The sequence below is a fragment of the Ranitomeya variabilis genome, chromosome 2 (genome assembly GCF_051348905.1).
Source record: "Ranitomeya variabilis isolate aRanVar5 chromosome 2, aRanVar5.hap1, whole genome shotgun sequence".
In the NCBI taxonomy this organism is placed as follows: Eukaryota; Metazoa; Chordata; class Amphibia; order Anura; family Dendrobatidae; genus Ranitomeya; species Ranitomeya variabilis.
The window spans coordinates 894,597,150-894,617,028 of record NC_135233.1 but is presented as its reverse complement, the minus strand read 5'-3'; the positions used below and the strand labels follow the sequence as shown (position 1 = coordinate 894,617,028).

The 19,879-nt window shown below is 44.6% G+C and overlaps 1 protein-coding gene across 6 annotated transcripts in view; it reads left to right on the top strand.

Annotated features, from left to right (window-relative positions):
- The window catches only part of MFN1 (mitofusin 1), a 189,640-nt gene that overhangs the window by 127,278 nt on the left and 42,483 nt on the right, over window positions 1–19,879 (top strand). The window contains exons 1-3 of one of the 6 annotated variants that reach the window (XM_077290477.1): window positions 6,058–6,201; window positions 13,319–13,435; window positions 17,553–17,688. In XM_077290477.1, coding sequence (XP_077146592.1) covers window positions 13,321–13,435; window positions 17,553–17,688 — 251 coding nt within the window. In that variant the 5' untranslated portion in view covers window positions 6,058–6,201; window positions 13,319–13,320. Of the gene's footprint in view, window positions 1–6,057; window positions 6,449–13,315; window positions 13,436–17,552; window positions 17,689–19,879 lie in introns of those variants that run through there. The other 5 variants (XM_077290475.1, XM_077290482.1, XM_077290476.1 and 2 more) reach the window with 5 other exon arrangements.

Genomic DNA, 19,879 nt, shown 5'->3' with positions numbered 1-19,879 from the left:
ATGGGGAATCTATGGGGCCATAACTGCACGGAGCATTATATGGGGAATCTATGGGGCCATAACTGCATGGAGCATTATATGCATACCTCCCAACCGTCCCGGATCCCGCGGGACTGTCCTGATTTTGACAGCCAGCCCCGGGATCCCGGGCGGGACACTAATGTCCCGTGCCTAGGGCAGGGACAATGCAGGGGGCGGCACCTGAGTAGCTTAGGTTTGTGGCTGTTTTTTTTTTCTTATACATGCTGGGTCTCCTCCCGACCGATCCCGCCCCCGCCCCCGCCCCCTGTGTGTGCGGCGCTGCCACGCTGAGGAAGAGAGCCAGCAGCGATCAAGATGAGAGGTCAGCGACTCACTTCCTCCTGTGTGTGCACGGAGCTCCGGCGTCTCCTGCTCTTAGGGTCCCTTTCCACTTGCGAGATAAAAAACGGTCCGTAATCTGGACCGAAAAAACGGATGGAACGTATGCGATTTTCATGCGAGTGTCATGCGAGTACAATGCGATTTTTAATCGCATCATCCGTTTTTTATAATCGCATCATCCGTATGACATCCGTATTACTGTCCGATTTGTACGCACCGGTGTCCTTTGAAAAGCCGGCAATTCAGCGCAGTGTACAGTAAAATCACACTGACAGGTTAGAATAGACTAGATATATACACATAGAATAGGTATATATACATATATATATGTCAGTGAGACACCTATATATGTATATTTATATTTAATGCAGCGCAAGATGGCATAAAAGCCGCTAATTCAATTGCCGGCTTTTAATTTCTCCTTCCCAAACCCGACAGGATATGAGACATGGTTTACATACAGTAAACCATCTCATATCCCCCTTTTTTTTGCATATTCCACACTACTAATGTTAGTAGTGTGTATGTGCAAAATTTCAGCGCTGTAGCTATTAAATTTAAGGGTTAACTCGCGGAAAAAATTGGCGTGGGCTCCCGCGCAATTTTCTCCGCCAGAGCGGTAAAGCCAGTGACTGAGGGCAGATATTAATAGCCAGGAGAGGGTCCATGGTTATTGGCCCCCCCGTGGCTACAAACATCTGCCCCCAGCCACCCCAGAAAAGGCACATCTGGAAGATGCGCCTATTCTGGCACTTGGCCACTCTCTTCCCACTCCCTGTAGCGGTGGGATATGGGGTAATGAAGGGTTAATGCCACCTTGCTATTGGAAGGTGACATTAAGCCAGATTAATAATGGAGAGGCGTCAATTATGTCACCTATCCATTATTAAACCAATTGTCTGAAAGGGTTAAAAAACACACACACACATGATTACAAAGTAGTTTAATGAAATAAAGACAGCGGTTGTTGTAATAATTTATTGCTCTCTCAATCCATCAGGAACACCCTCGCTTGGCAACATAATAAACGCACAAGATACATACCCTCAGATGTCCGATCATGTCCCACGATGTAATCCATCTGAAGGGGTTAACTAATATTACAGGCAGGAGCCCTGCAAATGCAGCTGTGCTCCGTGCTTGTAATTCCCCTGCGAATGAATGAAATGTAGGTCATTGACCTACATTTCCCTCAGTCGCGGTGATGCGCCCCCTGGTGGATGTCCTCATATGACCTGGAGCGTGGGAAAAAGTTCCCAGGCTGCAGTTTATGAGAACATCCACCAGAGGGCGCATCACCGCGACTCAATGTAAGTACAGATCCTGCTTTCCTTTCAGCACCCGGGGATTACAGGCACCAGTGAGTGGTTTATCGCAGCTCTGCCTGTAATATTAGTTAACCCCTTCAGATGGATTACCTCGTGGGACATGATCGGACATCAGAAGGTATGTATCTTGTGCGGTTATTATTTTGCCAAGCGAGGGTTTCCTGATGGATTGAGAGAACAATAAATTATTACAACAACCGTTGTGTTTATTTCATTAAACTACTTTTAAATCATGTGTGTGTGTGTGTGTTTTTTAACCCTTTCCTACAATTGGATTAATAATGGATAGATGTCATAATTGACGCCTCTCCATTATTAATCTGGCTTAATGTCACCTTACAATACCAAGGTGGCATTAACCCTTCATTACCCCATATCCCACCGCTACAGGGAGTGGGAAGAGAGTGGCCAAGTGCCAGAATAGGCGCATCTTCCAGATGTGCCTTTTCTGGGGTGGCTGGGGGCAGATGTTTTTAGCCACGGGGGGGCCAATAACCATGGACCCTCTCCTGGCTATTAATATCTGCCCTCAGTCACTGGCTTTACCACTCTGGCGGAGAAAATTGCGCGGGAGCCCACGCCAATTTTTTCCGCCATTTAACCCTTTATTTCAGCAGCTACAGCGCTGAAATTTTGCACATACACGCTACTAACATTAGTAATGTGGAATATGCAAAAAAAAGGGGGATGTGAGATGGTTTACTGTATGTAAACCATGTCTCATATCCTGTCGGGTTTGTGCAGGAGAAATGAGAAGCCGGCAATTGAATTAGCGGCTTTAATGCTATCTAGTGCTGCATTAAATATAAATATACATATATAGGTGTCTCACTGACATATATATATGTATATAGACACATTCTATGTGTATATATCTAGTCTATTCTAACCTGTCAGTGTGATTTTACTGTACACCGCGCTGAATTACCGGCTTTTCAAAGGACACCGGTGCGTAAAAATCGGACAGAACTCGCATGGTGCGAGTGCTGTGCGATTTTTTTCTCGCACCCATTGACTTGCATTGGCGAGTCTCGTCCGAGAATCGCAGCAATACGCAGCATGCTGCGATTTTTTTCTCAGCCGATCCAGATTTTTCTCAGTCCGATTTCGGCTGAGAAAAAAATCGCAAATGAAAAGCCACCTATTAAATAACATTGGTCAGAGTGCAATCCGATTTTTAATCGGATTGCACGCATCCGTTTTCCTCGCAAGTGGAAAGGGACCCTTAGCTGCTATCCCGGCAGAGAAGGAGAGACGGGGGAGGTGCCGGGACAGTGCAGAGCTGTGAGCAGCCGGAGAAACTGAAGAGCTGCACATGGACAGATCAGCCGCCCCTGCACCACAGAGGAGATTGTGTGTGTGTGTGATGTGTGTGTGATGTGTGTGTGTGTGTGTGTGTGTGAGATGTGTGATGCTGCATTTGTGTGTGTGTCATGTGTGTATGAGGTATCTCGTGTGTGTGATGGCTGGGTGTGTGTGTGTGATGGCTGGGTGTGTGTGTGTGATGGCTGAGTGTGTGTGTGTGATGGCTGGGTGTGTGTGTGTGTGTGTGATGGCTGGGTGTGTGTGTGTGTGATGGCTGGGTGTGTGTGTGTGTGTGATGGCTGGGTATGTGTGATGGCTGCGTGTGTGTGTGTGTGATGGCTGCATGTGTGTGATGGCTGCGTGTGTGTGTGTGTGTGATGGCTGCGTGTGTGTGTGTGTGTGATGGCTGGGTGTGTGTGATGGCTGGGTGTGTGTGATGGCTGGGTGTGTGTGATGGCTGGGTGTGTGTGTGTGATGGCTGGGTGTGTGTGTGTGATGGCTGTGTGTGTGTGTGTGTGATGGCTGGGTGTGTGTGTGTGATGGCTGAGTGTGTGTGTGTGATGGCTGGGTGTGTGTGTGTGTGATGGCTGGGTGTGTGTGTGTGTGATGGCTGGGTGTGTGTGTGTGTGTGATGGCTGGGTGTGTGTGTGTGTGTGATGGCTGGGTGTGTGTGATGGCTGTGTGTGTGTGTGTGTGATGGCTGCATGTGTGTGATGGCTGCGTGTGTGTGTGTGTGTGTGATGGCTGCGTGTGTGTGTGATGGCTGCATGTGTGTGATGGCTGCGTGTGTGTGTGTGATGGCTGCGTGTGTGTGTGTGTGATGGCTGCATGTGTGTGTGATGGCTGCGTGTGTGTGTGTGATGGCTGCGTGTGTGTGTGTGATGGCTGCGTGTGATGACTGCGTGTGTGTGTGATGACTGCGTGTGTGTGTGATGACTGCGTGTGTGTGTGATGACTGCGTGTGTGTGTGATGGCTGTGTGTGTGTGTGATGGCTGCGTGTGTGTGTGTGATGACTGCGTGTGTGTGTGATGGCTGTGTGTGTGTGTGTGTGTGATGGCTGCATGTGTGATGCATTTGTGTCAAAGCTGCATGTGTTTGTGAGCTGCGTTTGTGATGCTGCGTGTGTATGTGTGATACTGTGTGTGTGAGCTGCGTGCCTGTATGTCATTATACAGTATGGAGAACTGTGGCCATAATACAGTATGGAGCATCATGTGGGGTCATTATACAGTATGGAGCATCATGTGCAGTCATTATACAGTATGGAGCATCATGTGCGGTCATTATACAATATGGAGCATCATGTGCAGCCAGTATACAGTATGGAGCATCATGTGTGGTCATTATACAATATGGAGCATCATGTGCAGTCATTATACAGTATGGAGCATCATGTGCAGCCAGTATACAGTATGGAGCATCATGTGCGGTCATTATACAATATGGAGCATCATGTGCGGTCATTATACAGTATGGAGCATCATGTGCGGTCATTATACAGTATGGAGCATCATGTGCGGTCATTATACAGTATTGAGCATCATGTGGGGTCATTATACAGTATGGAGCATCATGTGCGGTCATTATACAGTATTGAGCATCATGTGCGGTCATTATACAGTATTGAGCATCATGTGGGGTCATTATACAGTATAGAGCATCATGTGCGGTCATTATACAGTATGGAGCATCATGTGCGGTCATTATACAGTATGGAGCATCATGTGCGGTCATTATACAGTATGGAGCATCATGTGCGGTCAGTATACAGTATGGAGCATCATGTGCGGTCATTATACAGTATGGAGCATCATGTGCGGTCATTATACAATATGGAGCATCATGTGTGGCCATTATACAGTATGGAGCATCATGTGTGTTCATTATACAGTATGGAGCATCATGTGCAGCCAGTATACAGTATGGAGCATCATGTGCGGTCATTATACAATATGGAGCATCATGTGCAGTCATTATACAGTATGGAGCATCATGTGCGTTCATTATACAGTATGGAGCATCATGTGCGGCCATTATACAGTATGCATGCGGTCATTATACAGTATGGAGCATCATGTGCGGTCATTATACAGTATGGAGCATCATGTGCGGCCATTATACAGTATGGAGCATCATGTGCGGTCATTATACAGTATGGAGCATCATGTGCGGCCATTATACAGTATGCATGCGGTCATTATACAGTATGGAGCATCATGTGCGGTCATTATACGGTATGGAGCACTGTGTGGCCATATTTTTTTGTTTATAACTATTGTATATGAAACAGTGTGATCAGCAGTGCTAAATGGGTGTGCTTGGGACGTGGATATGGGTGTGACTAATTATGAATGGGTGTGGTCAGAGGCGTGGCCTAAAATTTGCCGCGGCGCGCTTCGCGCGCCGTAAACTTTGTCCCTCTTTCCCATCTTCAAAAGTTGGGAGGTATGATTATATGGGACATCTATGGGGCCATAACTGCACGGAGCATTATATGGGGCATCTATGGGGCCATAACTGCATGGAGCATTATATGGGGCATCTATGGGGCCATAACTGCACGGAGCATTATACTATGTGACTGGGCAAAATACTACGTGGACATGCATATTCTAGAATACCCGATGCGTTAGAATCAGGCCACCATCTAGTTGTATATATATATGTGTGTTTTGAAGAATGTTTTGTTTTAAAATGATCTGTAAATGACAGAGACCTGCTGTGTGTATGTAAAAACCTCATGTTAAAATCGCATTGCATACTGTCATACATAGATGTAAGGGAATCGTATCATCACATTGCAAATGGATTACACGCGGATGACCACACGGAGAACACTCGTGCGACTCTCGGCCAAGAGAATTGGACTGATTTGTAATACGCTAAGCGTGACGCTGGTCTAAGGGACAACTCTGCATCACTGACACTGTCTCCACAAAGGGGGCACTTGGGATATGGCTACTATGGAGGCAGAGCCCAGTGTTACTATGGAAACAACACTGTGACAGAGCCCACTAGACTTCGTGCCTCTTCTGCTGCAGACAGGAAGTGACCGCTGTGCCCGCTCTAGGAACAGCCTCGGTTTCCCTGGGAAGTGACGCAGAGCACGCCCCCAGCTCTGATTGGCTGCGGGCGGGTCAGGTTACCAGGGTCATCACACCGGCCGGGGAGAAGTGCAGCTCCGGCACAGCAGCGGAGGGCGAGGTAGGGGCGTGCGGGAGCCTGGATGCCACTCGTGAGCGGGTCACCCGCGGGGTCTCCTCATAGCTGTGTCTATGGGTGTTGTCATGACTCAGTGCAGCATTACACTGCGGGTGTGCTCACGGTGTGTGTCAGTGCAGTACTAGCCGCTTATCACTCCCCTCAGCATGCACGGACAGTCGGGCACACTGGGAGTTAGTTTCACTTCACTGCTCCTTACAGACTATTATTGGCTGCTGCTTGATTCCTAGTAATTGATGGATGCCCCACCACTGCTGACCTTTCACCCCTCTCCAAGCCCCACCACCCCTGACCTTTCACCCCTCTTCCATCCCCTACCCTGCTGACCTGTCATCTCTATCCCAGATCCACCCCTTGCTGACCTTTTACCCCTCTTCATCCCCTCCTGACCTTTCATCCCTATTCCAGTCCCCCTGTCACTGCTGACCTTTCACCTCTCCCAGACCTTCCCCTGCTGACCTTTCACCCTTCCATCTAGCCTGCCTTATTCTGCAGATTTAGCAGCAGATTTTGTTCCAGAATTAAACATTTAAAACCCAGTGACCGCAGTAAGAGGCGACATGACCGATCTTGAGGCTAAAAACCTCCCAAACGACTAAGAGCAGCTGTTCTCGCCCCTCTTTTCATTATAATATAATGTACGGTTATATCTATTAGTATACTATTATAGTATTGTGTAACTAACAAAGGAGATTTCCATAAAAGTACCATTCTAGAAGCTTCTGATTGCCGGGGTGTCTGGCTGCTGTGACCACCTGTGTGGCCCTCTGCCGTAAATGGAGGGGATGCACATGCTCAGTCTGCTCCATTCATTGTCTATGAGACTGGGGGATATGGCAGATCCAGCGACATTAGAGCGGAGGTGGGGGATGTGCATCTCCTCTCCATTCTGGGGATCACTAGGGTGGGGCATAACTTGGTATTTAGTGTAAATATTACATGTGGCCACCTTGGTGGCTCAGTGGTTAGCACTGCAGCCTGGCAGCACTGGGTGTCACTAGACTGCTTCCTGTCTTCGCCTCTGCTGTTACTTTCATTTTCTGTGACTGTTCCAGTTTGTGGTAAAACTGAAACTGAGCTCCCTCAGTGAGAGATTCCACTACAGGTCACTTCTATTATAATAATAATATATAATCGTTTTTATTTCTTTGGCGCCATAATCTTAGTCCAGGACAACCCTTTTAATTATTATGGTTGATTTGTGCATATATAGTTAGATATCACCCACCACTGAGACCAGTGATTGGCTGCAGTGGTCATGTGTTGTAGTGACGGGATTCCTGTTAGCCCACCAACTCAGACCGGAGGCAGCAGCGGACAACAAGGGGTTGTATGTAAGACTTTAATTGTTATTTTTAACACTTGGAAGCCTTTGGTGTTTTAAGTTTTTTTTTTTTTTTGCTTTCCCTTGGAAAACCCCTATAGCATTAATTATTTTAGACCGTAATCACACAATGTCATCGCTCTGCATTTTTTTATTTTTTTTTGCCTCAAATCTTGCCAACTTTACTGTGATTTAGGAAAAAAATGCAACGTGTGAATGTGGCCCGACAGTAAGCACTATGCGTTCTGATGGCGTTTTCCTGGTATCAGTCTGCCAGATAATGAAATGTGACTGCCCTGATTAAACCCCGTGGCAGCAGGCGTTACACTTGGCATTGCACATGGGATTTTAGCCTTGTGTGGAGATGCTTGTCCATGAAAATCATATGTGAAGCTGTCGCCGTGCAGGTCCTGGTCTGATGACAGATGTGAGGTGTAGTGGAAGTTGGTAATTTATAATACACCACATCCTTCAGCACTTGGCGCACTGCTCTCCTGCTTTAGGGTTCAGCTGTGGTTACTCCTGTCGTAGATGCTGGTACCTCACAATAAGTGACGGGCGCAAATCAAGGTTTCAGAAACTGGTGACAAATGTGGCATGCTATGACTGTGGCACGTTTAACACCCCAAACTACTACCGTTGTTTGTCTGTAGAGATGGTATGTTAATGGGAAATTATCCCTTGATTTTGGTTTATCAGCGTCTTTTTGTGTAGCTAGAGAAACCCAAGCGCGTGCAAGTGCCAAAAAAATCGGATGTTTTGATCTATATTTATTTAAGTTAAATATATGCTCAAGAAGAGTCACTTTTAGGACTTGGAAGAATGATTTTGTTTTCCCAATTCCAACCAAGCTGGTTTTGTACCTTCGGTTTGCATTGTAATAGGCTTGGATATTCGGGATTCCCACTCCACCATTATATCTGTTTCTATATAATATGATTCTAGATACTCTGGCTCTCTTTCCCTTCTCTAGATCTAATAACAAAACACTGACTGTCCCTTCCAAACAGAAGGCTAGTGTGTACAGGTGCAAACTAAGAGTACCCATTTGTATACATAACAAACAGATAAAGTTGCACTCTGTAGCGCTATAATATACAACCATGAAATATATGAATTTTGAACTGCATTACTGCTCTATATAAAAAGAAAAAATGGAGATGCTTGGCACTTGATTTGGCCAATTCATGTGTGCCCAGCAGCTAACGACAAAGCTATCTCTGGTGCTGAAGACTCGTGCTCACTTTGCTTTATTCTTTTTCCTTGCAGATTTTAAATCTGCAACATGTCAATTCTTTCAGCGTTTTTTTTGCAGATTACAACCATACTAAAGACCCGAGGAAAAATGCATAGTAAAAGCAAGCATATTTTTCCCATAATTTTTCCTGACAACGCATCAGGATTTGCAGCAGAATTTTCTGTGCAAATCCTGAAGGTGTGCCCATACTAATAGAATCGCAATTACCGTATTTTTCGGACTATAAGACGCACCGGACCATAAGATGCACCCCAAATTTGGGGTGAAAATTGCAGAAAAAAAGAATTTTTTTGTAAGATGGGGGTCCGTCTTATTGTCCGAATTTACAGTATCTTACCTGAGGGCTGGCGGTGGCAGAGCAGGGTCACAGGAGGCATGGTGTCAGCAGAGGTAGGGTGATGCGGTACGGCGTGCACCTGAGCAGGGTCCCTTCCTGCTTAGGTGGGCGACGCAACGGCCTGGTGTCCATGGGGGGGGTTGCAGTAGTGGTGTGGCGACGGCAGAGGTGCGGTATTGCGTGTGCAGGGTCCCTTTCACAGGTGAGGTGATGCAGCAGCCCGGTAAGCAGCAGAGCCGGGTGAATCATGTTATCGGTGGTGGCGGCCATTTTCCTGAGGCCGCGCGTGCGCAGATGGAGTGCTCTGCTTCCCGGGGCTTCAGGAAAATGGCCGCGGGAGGCCGCGCGTGCGCAGATGGAGATCGCGGCGGCCATTTTCCTGAAGCCGAGATCTAAATCTGTGAACTCGGCTTCAGGAAAATGGCCGCCGCCATCACCATCTGCGCACGTGTGGCATCCCGCGGCCATTTTCCTGAAGCCCCGGGAAGCAGAGCACTCCATCTGCCCTGCGCGGCCTCAGGAAGATGGCCACCACCGCCGATAACAACATGATTCACCCGGCTCTGCTGCTTACCGGGCTGCTGCATCACCTCACCTGTGAAAGGGACCCTGCGCACGCTATACCGCACCTCTGCCACCACACCACTGCGGGTAAGCCTGCATTACGACTATAAGACGCACCCCCTATTTTCCCCCCTTTTTTTGGGGGGAAAAAGTGCGTCTTGTAGTCCGAAAAATACGGTAAGCAGTTAAATGAAACCCACCGTCATGCATTTATTGCTATGCAGATAACCCTTTCTAACAATCCCTTTTTAATGTCTGAAGGATGTTGCATAAAAAATATTTTGTAACTTTGGTAGTGATATGCCAGTTATTGGGTGACTAGTCCCCCCAGTATTCATGTCGCTCACATTAACTTTCAAATCTACAGGGTGGGCCATTTATATGGATACACATAAATAAAATGGGAATGGTTGGTGATATCAGCTTCCTGTTTGTGGCACTTTAGTATATGGGAAGGGGAAAACTTTTCAAGATGGGTGGCCATTTTGGATCTAACTTTATTTTTTTCAATGGGAAGAGGGTCATGTGTAATGTGGTGGTGCACCATCTTGGGTGTCAGGTCCGAGCATTCCTACATGAACAGTTTCCTGGAAAGGTGATTGTCGTCGTGGGGCAGTTGAATGACCACCAAGGTCTCCCGATCTGACCCCCTTAGACTTTTACCTTTGAGGTCATCTGAAGGCAATTGTCTATGCTGTGAAGATACGAGATGTGAAGCATCTGAAACAACGGATACTGGAAGCCTGTGCTAGCATTTCTTCTGTGGTGTTGCTAGCAGTGTGTCAAGAGTGGGAGAAGAGGGTTGCATTGACAATCCATCACAATGGACAGCACTTTGAACACAATTTATAAGTGGTCATAAACTTGTAAATAACTCATGAAAGAATAAAGTTACATTAAAACCAAGCACACCATTGTTTTTCTTGTGCAATTCTCAATAAGTTTGATGTTTCACATGACCCTCTTCCAATTGAAAAAAATAAAGTTGGATCCAAAATGGCTGCCATTGTCACCACCCATCTTGAAAAGTTTCCCCCCTCCTGTATACTAATGTGCCACAAACAGGAAGTTGATATCACCAACCATTCCCATTTTATTCAGGTGTATCCATATACATGGCCCACCCTGTACAATTCAATACAAAAAGTCCTACAAAGAACAAGCCTGAAAACAGATATGTCAATGCACAAATAAGTTATTCCAAAAGTTCTACTTGGGGTCCAAGATATCTTTGGTCTTATCAGCGCTATTCCCAAAATCCCATCAGATCTTTTACTGGCCAATAACCCTCCAGGTTTTTAGAACCAAGTTCACGAACTATCACAATACATCTGTGTGGCGTCACATATTCTTGCCTCTTCACAGTGGAAATCTTCATCCCTCAGCGTTGGTGATCGTCAAGTGTAACCCATGTAATGACTTACGGAAAAATAAATGCATTCCGTACAGACTTGATAGAGCTTCTTCTGAAAACCTGGTAGCCTTGTGTCTTGATTTCATTGATGTGCTTCGTCTCCGTAATTCTCTTCACTCCTGACTCCCAGATTATACTTACCTCCACTCTTTTAGGCCATTTTTCCCCTTCTCCTTTGGTTATCTTTTGTATGAAGAGAAGATTGTACTCTATTTTCTACAAAATGCTTAAAGGTACCTTCACACGAAACGACTTTGTAACGACATCGCTAGCGATCCGTGACGTTGCAGCGTCCTCGCTAGCGATATCGTTTAGTTTGACACGCAGCAGCGATCAGGATCCTGCTGTGATGTCGCTGGTCGCTGAATAAAGTCCAGAACTTTATTTGGTCGTCCGATCGCCGTGTATCGTTGTGTTTGAAAGCAAAAGCAACGATACCAGCGATGTTTTACACTGGTAACCAGGGTAAACATCGGGTTACTAAGCGCAGGGCCGCGCTTAGTAACCCGATGTTTACCCTGGTTACCAGTGTAAAAGTAAAAAAAACAAACAGTACATACTCACCTGCGCGTCCCCCAGCGTCTGCTTCCTGACACTTACTGAGCGCCGGCCCTAAAGTGAAAGTGAAAGCACAGCGGTGACGTCACCGCTGTGCTGTTAGGGCCGGAGCTCAGTCAGTGTCAGGAAGCAGACGCTGGGGGACGCGCAGGTGAGTATGTACTGTTTGTTTTTTTTACTTTTACGCTGGTAACCAGGGTAAACATCGGGTTACTAAGCGCGGCCCTGCGCTTAGCAACCCGATGTTTACCCTGGTTACCCGGGGACCTCGGCATAGTTGGTCGCTGGAGAGCGGTCTATGTGACAGCTCCCCAGCGATCAAACAGCGACGCTGCAGCGATCGGCATCGTTGTCGCTATCGCTGCAGCGTCGTTTCGTGTGAAGGTACCTTTACACCTAATAGAATTATCATAAAAAGAAAAATTCTTCTCATGCACTAATGACCCTCCCTCCCCCTTATAGCTCTTGGTAGATGGGGAGGGGAAAATTGTAGGGTAAGGGGGTTATTGAACAAGGAACACTTGCCCCATGGTAATCCAATGTGTTCCTCCTCCTGAGGGTCCGGGATCCACCATTATCTTCAAGGGGATGTGGTGTCTATGTGGAAACTTAATCCACAAAGGCCGTATGAGCATGTCCACAGCTTTTATGACTGTCTATGGTGGTCTACATCTGGTGATCCGCGGACTTTCTTTATGCTGAAACTAGAGTACTTTTTGGAATAGTATACAGCGCTGTTGTATATCTCTAGTGCAATCTGTAGATCCACGTACGTTCTCTATCAGTCTGCACTAAGGGGTAACACTTCTTGTGGAGAGCGCCGAGGCTGCGTAGGGAGACTAATAGGCCATGCAATACTCCTATAGGGATTGAAATATGTTAATAGATTCTTCAGAGAGAAGGGGTAAGAACTCTACTACCATATGACTTGGGAAAAGAAACCAAACCAGAAATTCACTTTTCAGAGACATGCTTTGGGGTGTTTGCCCCTCATCGGTGCAAAGCAGGTGTACAATTTACATCATTCAGCACGATATTCATTGGAAAGTTTCCCGGATAACTTCAAACATCTGAGTGAAAACGGTTAGCCTATGGTGTTCTACTATAATTGCATAGGAAACTGTTCTGACCCAAGGCGATGCTCACAACCAGGTGGTATGTGAATGTGCGGATTAGTCTCATGATTGCGTAGGGGTTAGGGCATCTGTGTAGTGTATGGTATGTAGAGATAATGTGACAAGGTTACATTCAGTTGTAAGTTTAGTTGTAGTAGTAGCAGAAGCCTCCATCTATGTCTTAGCTATTCGCACATTGTAAACAGCTCAGAAATGTACAGCCGCAGATGTGGCAGACACTGTGTGCGACCTTCATTCTCAAGGACAGAAAGGCTCCATGTAAGTAGTAAACAGTGTCGTGTGCCAGAGCCATCGCAGTACCCAGATATCAGTCTGGGGAATCATTTTTGGGGCTGATTTTCAGTAGCGTAATGTGGAAACCATAACAACTTATTCAGAAAATCGGTAATTCGGCGAGACCCTAAAATTCTTAGACCTTTCCCGGCACGGTTTGTAAATGTCATTGTATGTATAACACAATGACGGATTTTAAGTAATGGACGTTTTTACTTTTTGCTTTGCATAGAAGACATGGAAGAGAAGGGCGTCTCTCCTTTGAAGCACTTTGTGCAAGCGAAGAAAGCGATCACCTCCATCTTCGACCAGCTGGTAGAGTACATCAGTGATGGCGTGATATTTGTAGAAGGTGAGAGGTTTTTCTAATACATATAAACTGAAGAAGAAAGATGGGCCTTATAAATGGGAGTCACCACTCTGTCAATAATGCAGTAAAAAATGTACAGCTTTATTAAACATGTATGCAGGAGACAGACAACACTAAAAACATTTAAAACACCAGAGGGATATACAATATCCCCATACCAGCAAATGGCCCGTAATAGGGCACACAGACCGCACCCCCCTAACAGAGTATAATACACACGCCTACTTGGCTGACAAGAGCCTGAATGGTACAAAATATATAAACAATATATACAGCCTGGCCAGTCCCATACAGTGATCCTGGCAAGCACCCTATGGAAAAAGTACCGCAATTAACACAGATGGTATAATAATGTACAGAGCATAATACAACCCATACAAATGGTGAAAAATATATAATAATAATGCAGTGCAAATAAAGAGCAAATAAAGAAATAAGTATACTGACCAAAGTTCACCTAAAATGAGGCCAACCATCTAAAGTCAATCAAATACCAATGAGAAGGAATGGCTACCATGTCCCATAGGTGCCGATATAAGGCAGGGTCAGGCTGGGTAAACCTAAATCAAAGAGGCATGTGTACCCTGAAAGGGAAGGAGGTGCGGACAGCAGGCACCCAACGCGTGTCGCCACACGGAGGTGGCTTCGTCAGGGGTAGTGCCAGCTCGTCCTGCCTCCTGCTTAAATACCAAATATTAAATACCTTACCGGCAGCAGCTGTGCAGCTATAGGAAGCGCTGCATGGAGTGTGTGTGATGGCGTCTGCAAGTGCCGGGCCCGGCGTGTAAGCACTGCGCATGCGCCGGCTTCCCGGGGCGGAAGTGTGCACTCCGCTCCACGTTGCCAAGGCGACATGCTCACTGCAGAAAGGGCGCTTGCGCAAAGTGTCTTACTGCTGTGAGGTGAGTGGGGACAGGTCGTAGCCATGAATTCCCATAAGGGGCGCGACCCAGGAGCCTATCAATACAGAGTGTTACTTTCAATCGCTACAAAGAGCGTACATATAGATATGAGCAGCGAAGCTACTGGGCTTGAACAAGCAACAGAACACTCAGGGATAAAGAACATACCATATGTACTCATGAAATAAAAGTACTGTTTTCACAGGAAGTGGTAATTACAAGGACCATAAACAAAAGGAAAAAATGAAAAGAAAAAAAAAAAAAAAAAAATTTGGTTTACAGGTTTTTTTAATACTTGATTTAACTTATTGAATGTTTATGAAGTAATTAATAATAATCTTTGGTAACCCAAAATAAACACCGCAGCCTTTCACTGCCAAATTCTGTATTGTGTTCTAGTCTTTATTTCATTGTTTTGGTGGGTTGGCAGCTACGTTCCCATGGTATATCAGATGCTTAGAGAATATGGCTGCTGCCTGCCATGCTGGAAAGAGTACAAAGGTTAAAACGCAGGGACCACCTTGCACCCACTAGTACTAGAGATCCTGACAGAAGGACAGTGCTGCATACAGTAGGCCAGATATATTAGAAATTGTGCAGTCTGAGGCCGAGTAGGTATTTATTGCAACCAATCAGACCATTGTAGTTATTTTTACAGCTTACGTTACCAAAATTGGGTCAAATAATTTTCTGAAATGCACAAATGCTTTTTTGTATACTCACACTCAGCTGTAGATATACGGTAGATATAATAGTTGATTTGAACTTATAGCCATAAATTAAATTGATGGGATCAAATATCTAAATTTTGGTATGTGCATATGTATTCATCCCTTTTGCTATGAAGTCCCTAAATACTTCTGGTGGTGCAAGCAATTACCCCATAAGTCCCATGCTCAGTGATAGGAAGTCCCCCTGTGTGCAATCTAAATGTCACATGATCTGTTAGTATACATATTTTATCTTTTCTGAGAGGCCACAGAGGCTGCAACACCATTAAGCAAGAGGCCCCACTAACCAAACCCCACCTTGAAGACCATGGCGATCTCCACAAAAGTCAGGGATAAAGCTGATAAGTACAAGTCAGGGTTGGGTTTAAAACAAAAAAAAAAATCCCAATCTCTGATGATCCCCTGGAGTAGAGTAGCATCAAATAGAAAGAACATGGTTACCACAACAAACCTGCCAAGAGAGGGCCGCCCACCAAACATCTCAGCCAAGGCAAGGAGGGCATTAATCAGAGAGGCAGCATAGAGACCAAAGGTAACTCTGAAGGAGCTGCAGTGTTCCCAAGCAGAGACTGGAGTATCTGTCCATATGACCACAATAAGCCGTAAACTCCATAGAGGTGGCCGTCATGGAAGAGTGGGCAGAAAAATGCCTTTACTTACAAAAACACAAGTTGTAAGGGTTGTTTTGAGTTTGCCAAAAGATATGTGGAAGACTTCCCAATTGTATGGAGGAAAGTGCTGTGATCAGATGAAACCAAAATTTAACTTTTTGGCCACCAAGATAAATGATATGTCTGACGCAAAACCAACACAGCTCATCACCCTAAGAACACCATCCCTACAGTGAAACATGATGGTGGCAGCATCATGCTGTGGGGTTGTTTTTTAGCAGCAGGGACAAGAAAGTGATGTCAAGGTGAAGATGGATGGTGTGAAATACAGAGATATTCTTGAGCAAAACTTGTTTGTCAGTGATGTGAGACTGGGACGGAGGTTCATCTTCCAGTAAGACAATGACCCAAAGCATACTGCTAAAGCAAGACTCGAGTGGTTTAAGGGGAAACGTGTAAATGTTTTGTATTGGCCTAGTCAAAGCCCAGACCTTAATCCAACTAGATAATCTGTGGTCACACATGAAGATTGCTGTTCACCAGAGGAAACAATCTAACTTGAAGGGGTTGATGCATTTTTGCCTTGACAAATAGGCAAAAATCCCAGTAGCAAGATGTGGAAAGCTCATACAGACTTGCCCAACGTGACTTGCAGCTGTAATTGCCACAAAAGGAGGCTCTATAAAGTTCTTACTTTAGGGGGTGAATAGCTATTCATACAGAAATTTCCAGCTATTTTGTCCTATTTGTTTGCTTCACAACAACAACAACAAAAAAAAAAAATCAAATGTTCACAGTGGTAGGCATGTTCTTTACATGAACTGATGAAAACCTTCAAGCAAACAGTGAAATTCCAGGTTGTGAGGTAGCAGAACACAAAAAATGCCAAGGGGGTGAACACTTTCGCCAGCCACTGTAAAGACTGAATGTACAAAGATTTTTGTTTTTCTTTTTTTTTTATGACCCAATCCTGTTTTGGGATAAAAAAAAAAAATATATGAAATTACTGCATGAAAACTCTAGGGTGTTCGTGGGGTCAGTTGTGCTCTTACTAGGAGTTTTCCCACAAAGTACATTTTAATTAATGAATAGATCTTGGAATAAAAATAAGTTCCACAATTTGATGTGTTAAAGAATTGTAATTTTATAAGTGTGCCTCTGCTGTGTCAGGCCGTACAGGAACATGGTCTGATCATACCACAGATCCTGGGCAGAGGAGGAAGCAAAAGAGAGTATACAGTCATGAAAATATAGGATCGCAGCTAATTCTTTCTATGAGGTAAAACATGGAAATGTTTTACTTCACAGAAATAATCATCTGTGATCCCATACTGTCCTGTCTGTATACTCTTTTGCATCCTCCCCTGCTCAGGAGCTGTGGTATGTGATGACCATATTCCTTTACAGTCAGACACATCCATTAAACGGGGCCAATTTATAAGATTATCTCGGCACAGGAACATTTTTTTTTTTTTAATACATGCAATTGTATAACTTGTTATTCCAAGATCTATTGATTTAAAATGTACTTTGCTCCTGGGACAACCCGTCTATAGGAACACTTCGGGCACAGTTCATATTTTTTTCGGGTGCTCTTTGAACCCCTGAGCCAAACAATGTCCATCAGAACTTGCCTCCAAGCTAGGGTTGTTCCTCTAAGCAGGTCATACTTGTTTCCACTTATTGAACTGGAGAATGTCTGACTGCATCGCATCGGTGGTCCCATCTAGGGTCCAGCCTCACAGATTTTGTGTAATCTTTTGACATAAACTACTGTTTTGTTGCGCTGTTTTGTTGTTGTTTGTTTTTTTTTGTACAAATTTTCAAAATGTGCAACTTTTCTTTTCTTCCATAGAAACGTATCGAAATCCAGAATTAAGAAACATAACAACTGAAGATGACCTAAGGGAGATACAGAGCTACAAAAGAAAGCTGGCTGGAATTGGCGAAGTTCTGTCACGAAGACACATGAAGGTGGCATTTTTTGGAAGGTATTCCTGAAATGTTTAAACATGAATATTAAGGCCATGTGCACACGTTCAGTATTTTTCGCGTTTTTTTTCGCTATAAAAACGTGATAAAAACGCGAAAAAAACGCTAACATATGCCTCCCATTATTTTCAGGGTATTCCGCATTTTTTGTGCAAATGTTGCATTTTTTTCCACGAAAAAATCGCATCGCGGAAAAAAAAGCAACATGTTCATTAAATTTGCGGAATTGCGGGGTTCCGCACACCTAGGAATGCATTGGTCTGCTTACTTCCCGCACAGGGCTGTGCCCACCATGCGGGAAGTAAGCAGATTATGTGCGGTTGGTACCCAGGGTGGAGAAGAGGAGACTCTCCTCCATGGACTGGGCACCATATAATTGGTAAAAAAAAAAAAAAAAAAAGAATTAAAATAAAAAATAGTGATATACTCACCTTCGATGGCCCCGGGAGTCTTCCCGCCTCTCAGCGGTGCATGCTGCCGCTTCGGTTCCTATAGCTGGTGTGTGGTGAAGGACCTGCGATGACGTCGCGGTCTTGTGATTGGTTGCGAGACCGGTCATGTGACCGCTCACGTGACCGCGACGTCATCGAAGGTCCTGCACACACACATCATCTATAGGAACAGACGCCGCTGAGGAGATCGGCTGTCTGCAGGTGAGTATAACCATTTTTTTTTTTTTTTTTTATTACTTTTAAACATTCTATCTTTTACTATTGATGCTGCATAAGCTGCATCTATAGTAAAAAGTTGGTCACACTTGTCAAACACTCTGTTTGACAAGTGTGACCAACCTGTCAGTCAGTTTTCCAAGCGATGCTACAGATCGCTTGGAAAACTTTAGCATTCTGCAAGCTAATTTCGCTTGCAAAATGCTAAAAAAAAAAAGCGAAAAAAAGGGGAAAAAACGCAAAAAAAAAATTGCGGATTTCTTGCAGAAAATTTTCAGTATTCTTCAGGAAATTTCTGCAAGAAATCCTGGCGTGTGCACATACCCTAAAGGTGTGTTAAAAATGAGGCATTTCCAAGTAAGTAAAATATTTAAAATGCCTACTTTAATAAGGGGTTAAAGGACATAGACACCTTTTTTTTTAATTTAACATGTATTTTTGGCTGAAAATCATTTTTGCAATCGGGATTTCAAAATTTTACACCGTTTGGGTTTTACAGGCTTTCCGACCATCGCTGGCTGCTAAGTTAATGGAGAATCTGTAAATTTGCTTGTTCTGATGGGGAATTTATTTATCTTTTAGTGAGTTTCTCTCATCTGATGTATGACCACAACGTTCAGCTCAACTTTCTTGTGGCTTGTGGTCATAAATCAGTTAAGAGGAGTGCAGAGGAAGAGATAATAATTGCAAACTCCTGGTCAGAACGTTCTCCCTACATTGCCTCCCAACATATGACACAACAGTACGTCATGTGTCAGGAAGGGGTTAAACGATATGGACGTCTTTTGGGGATTTTTTTTTTTAAGCTAAATGTATTTATGGATGAAAAAAAAATATTGAAATGTTTCTTTTAAACTTTTACACCTTTCAGTGGCTCATTATTTCCCTGCTCATTGGGGGCTTCTAAATGAGTTAATCTTTCACCACTTTGAGCATGTCAAACTGGCCAAATCATGGAATAATGGCTGCAGTGCTGAGTATAATATAGTCTTTATTTTTCCTGTCCCCTTCACCACCCCTCCCCCAATCTGACTGCCGTGTGATGAGATCCGGAAGTGTTTGTGATGATGCATAACCCGGCTCTTCTGTATCTCTGACAGTAACTGCAGAGATCAGTGAGAAGAGGAAGGCGTGTTCTATTCTCCCCTGTGTGATGCTGCCTACTTATGATTGGTCATCCTCATGCAGGGGAAGTAGTGCACCCTCTCAGAGACAAATATCTGGTAATGCCCAATTCAACTATAACATAAATTATAGTGTAACTTATTACAAGCTAATATCTCTGCAATAGAGAGGAGAAATAAATAAAAATAGAAAAATCCACAAAGGTGTCCATATTGTTTACCACCTTTCTCAACAAATGATGTTCTGGTGCGTCATATGTCAGGTAGCAATGTATGAAGCTGGCTGAGGAGTTAAGCCTACACAATATCCCTGAGATTCCAACTCATCATGCACTTGTCAGTGGCTCATAGCACAGATGTTGGACAGGGATGACCATGATACTGTGCCCAAAATGACA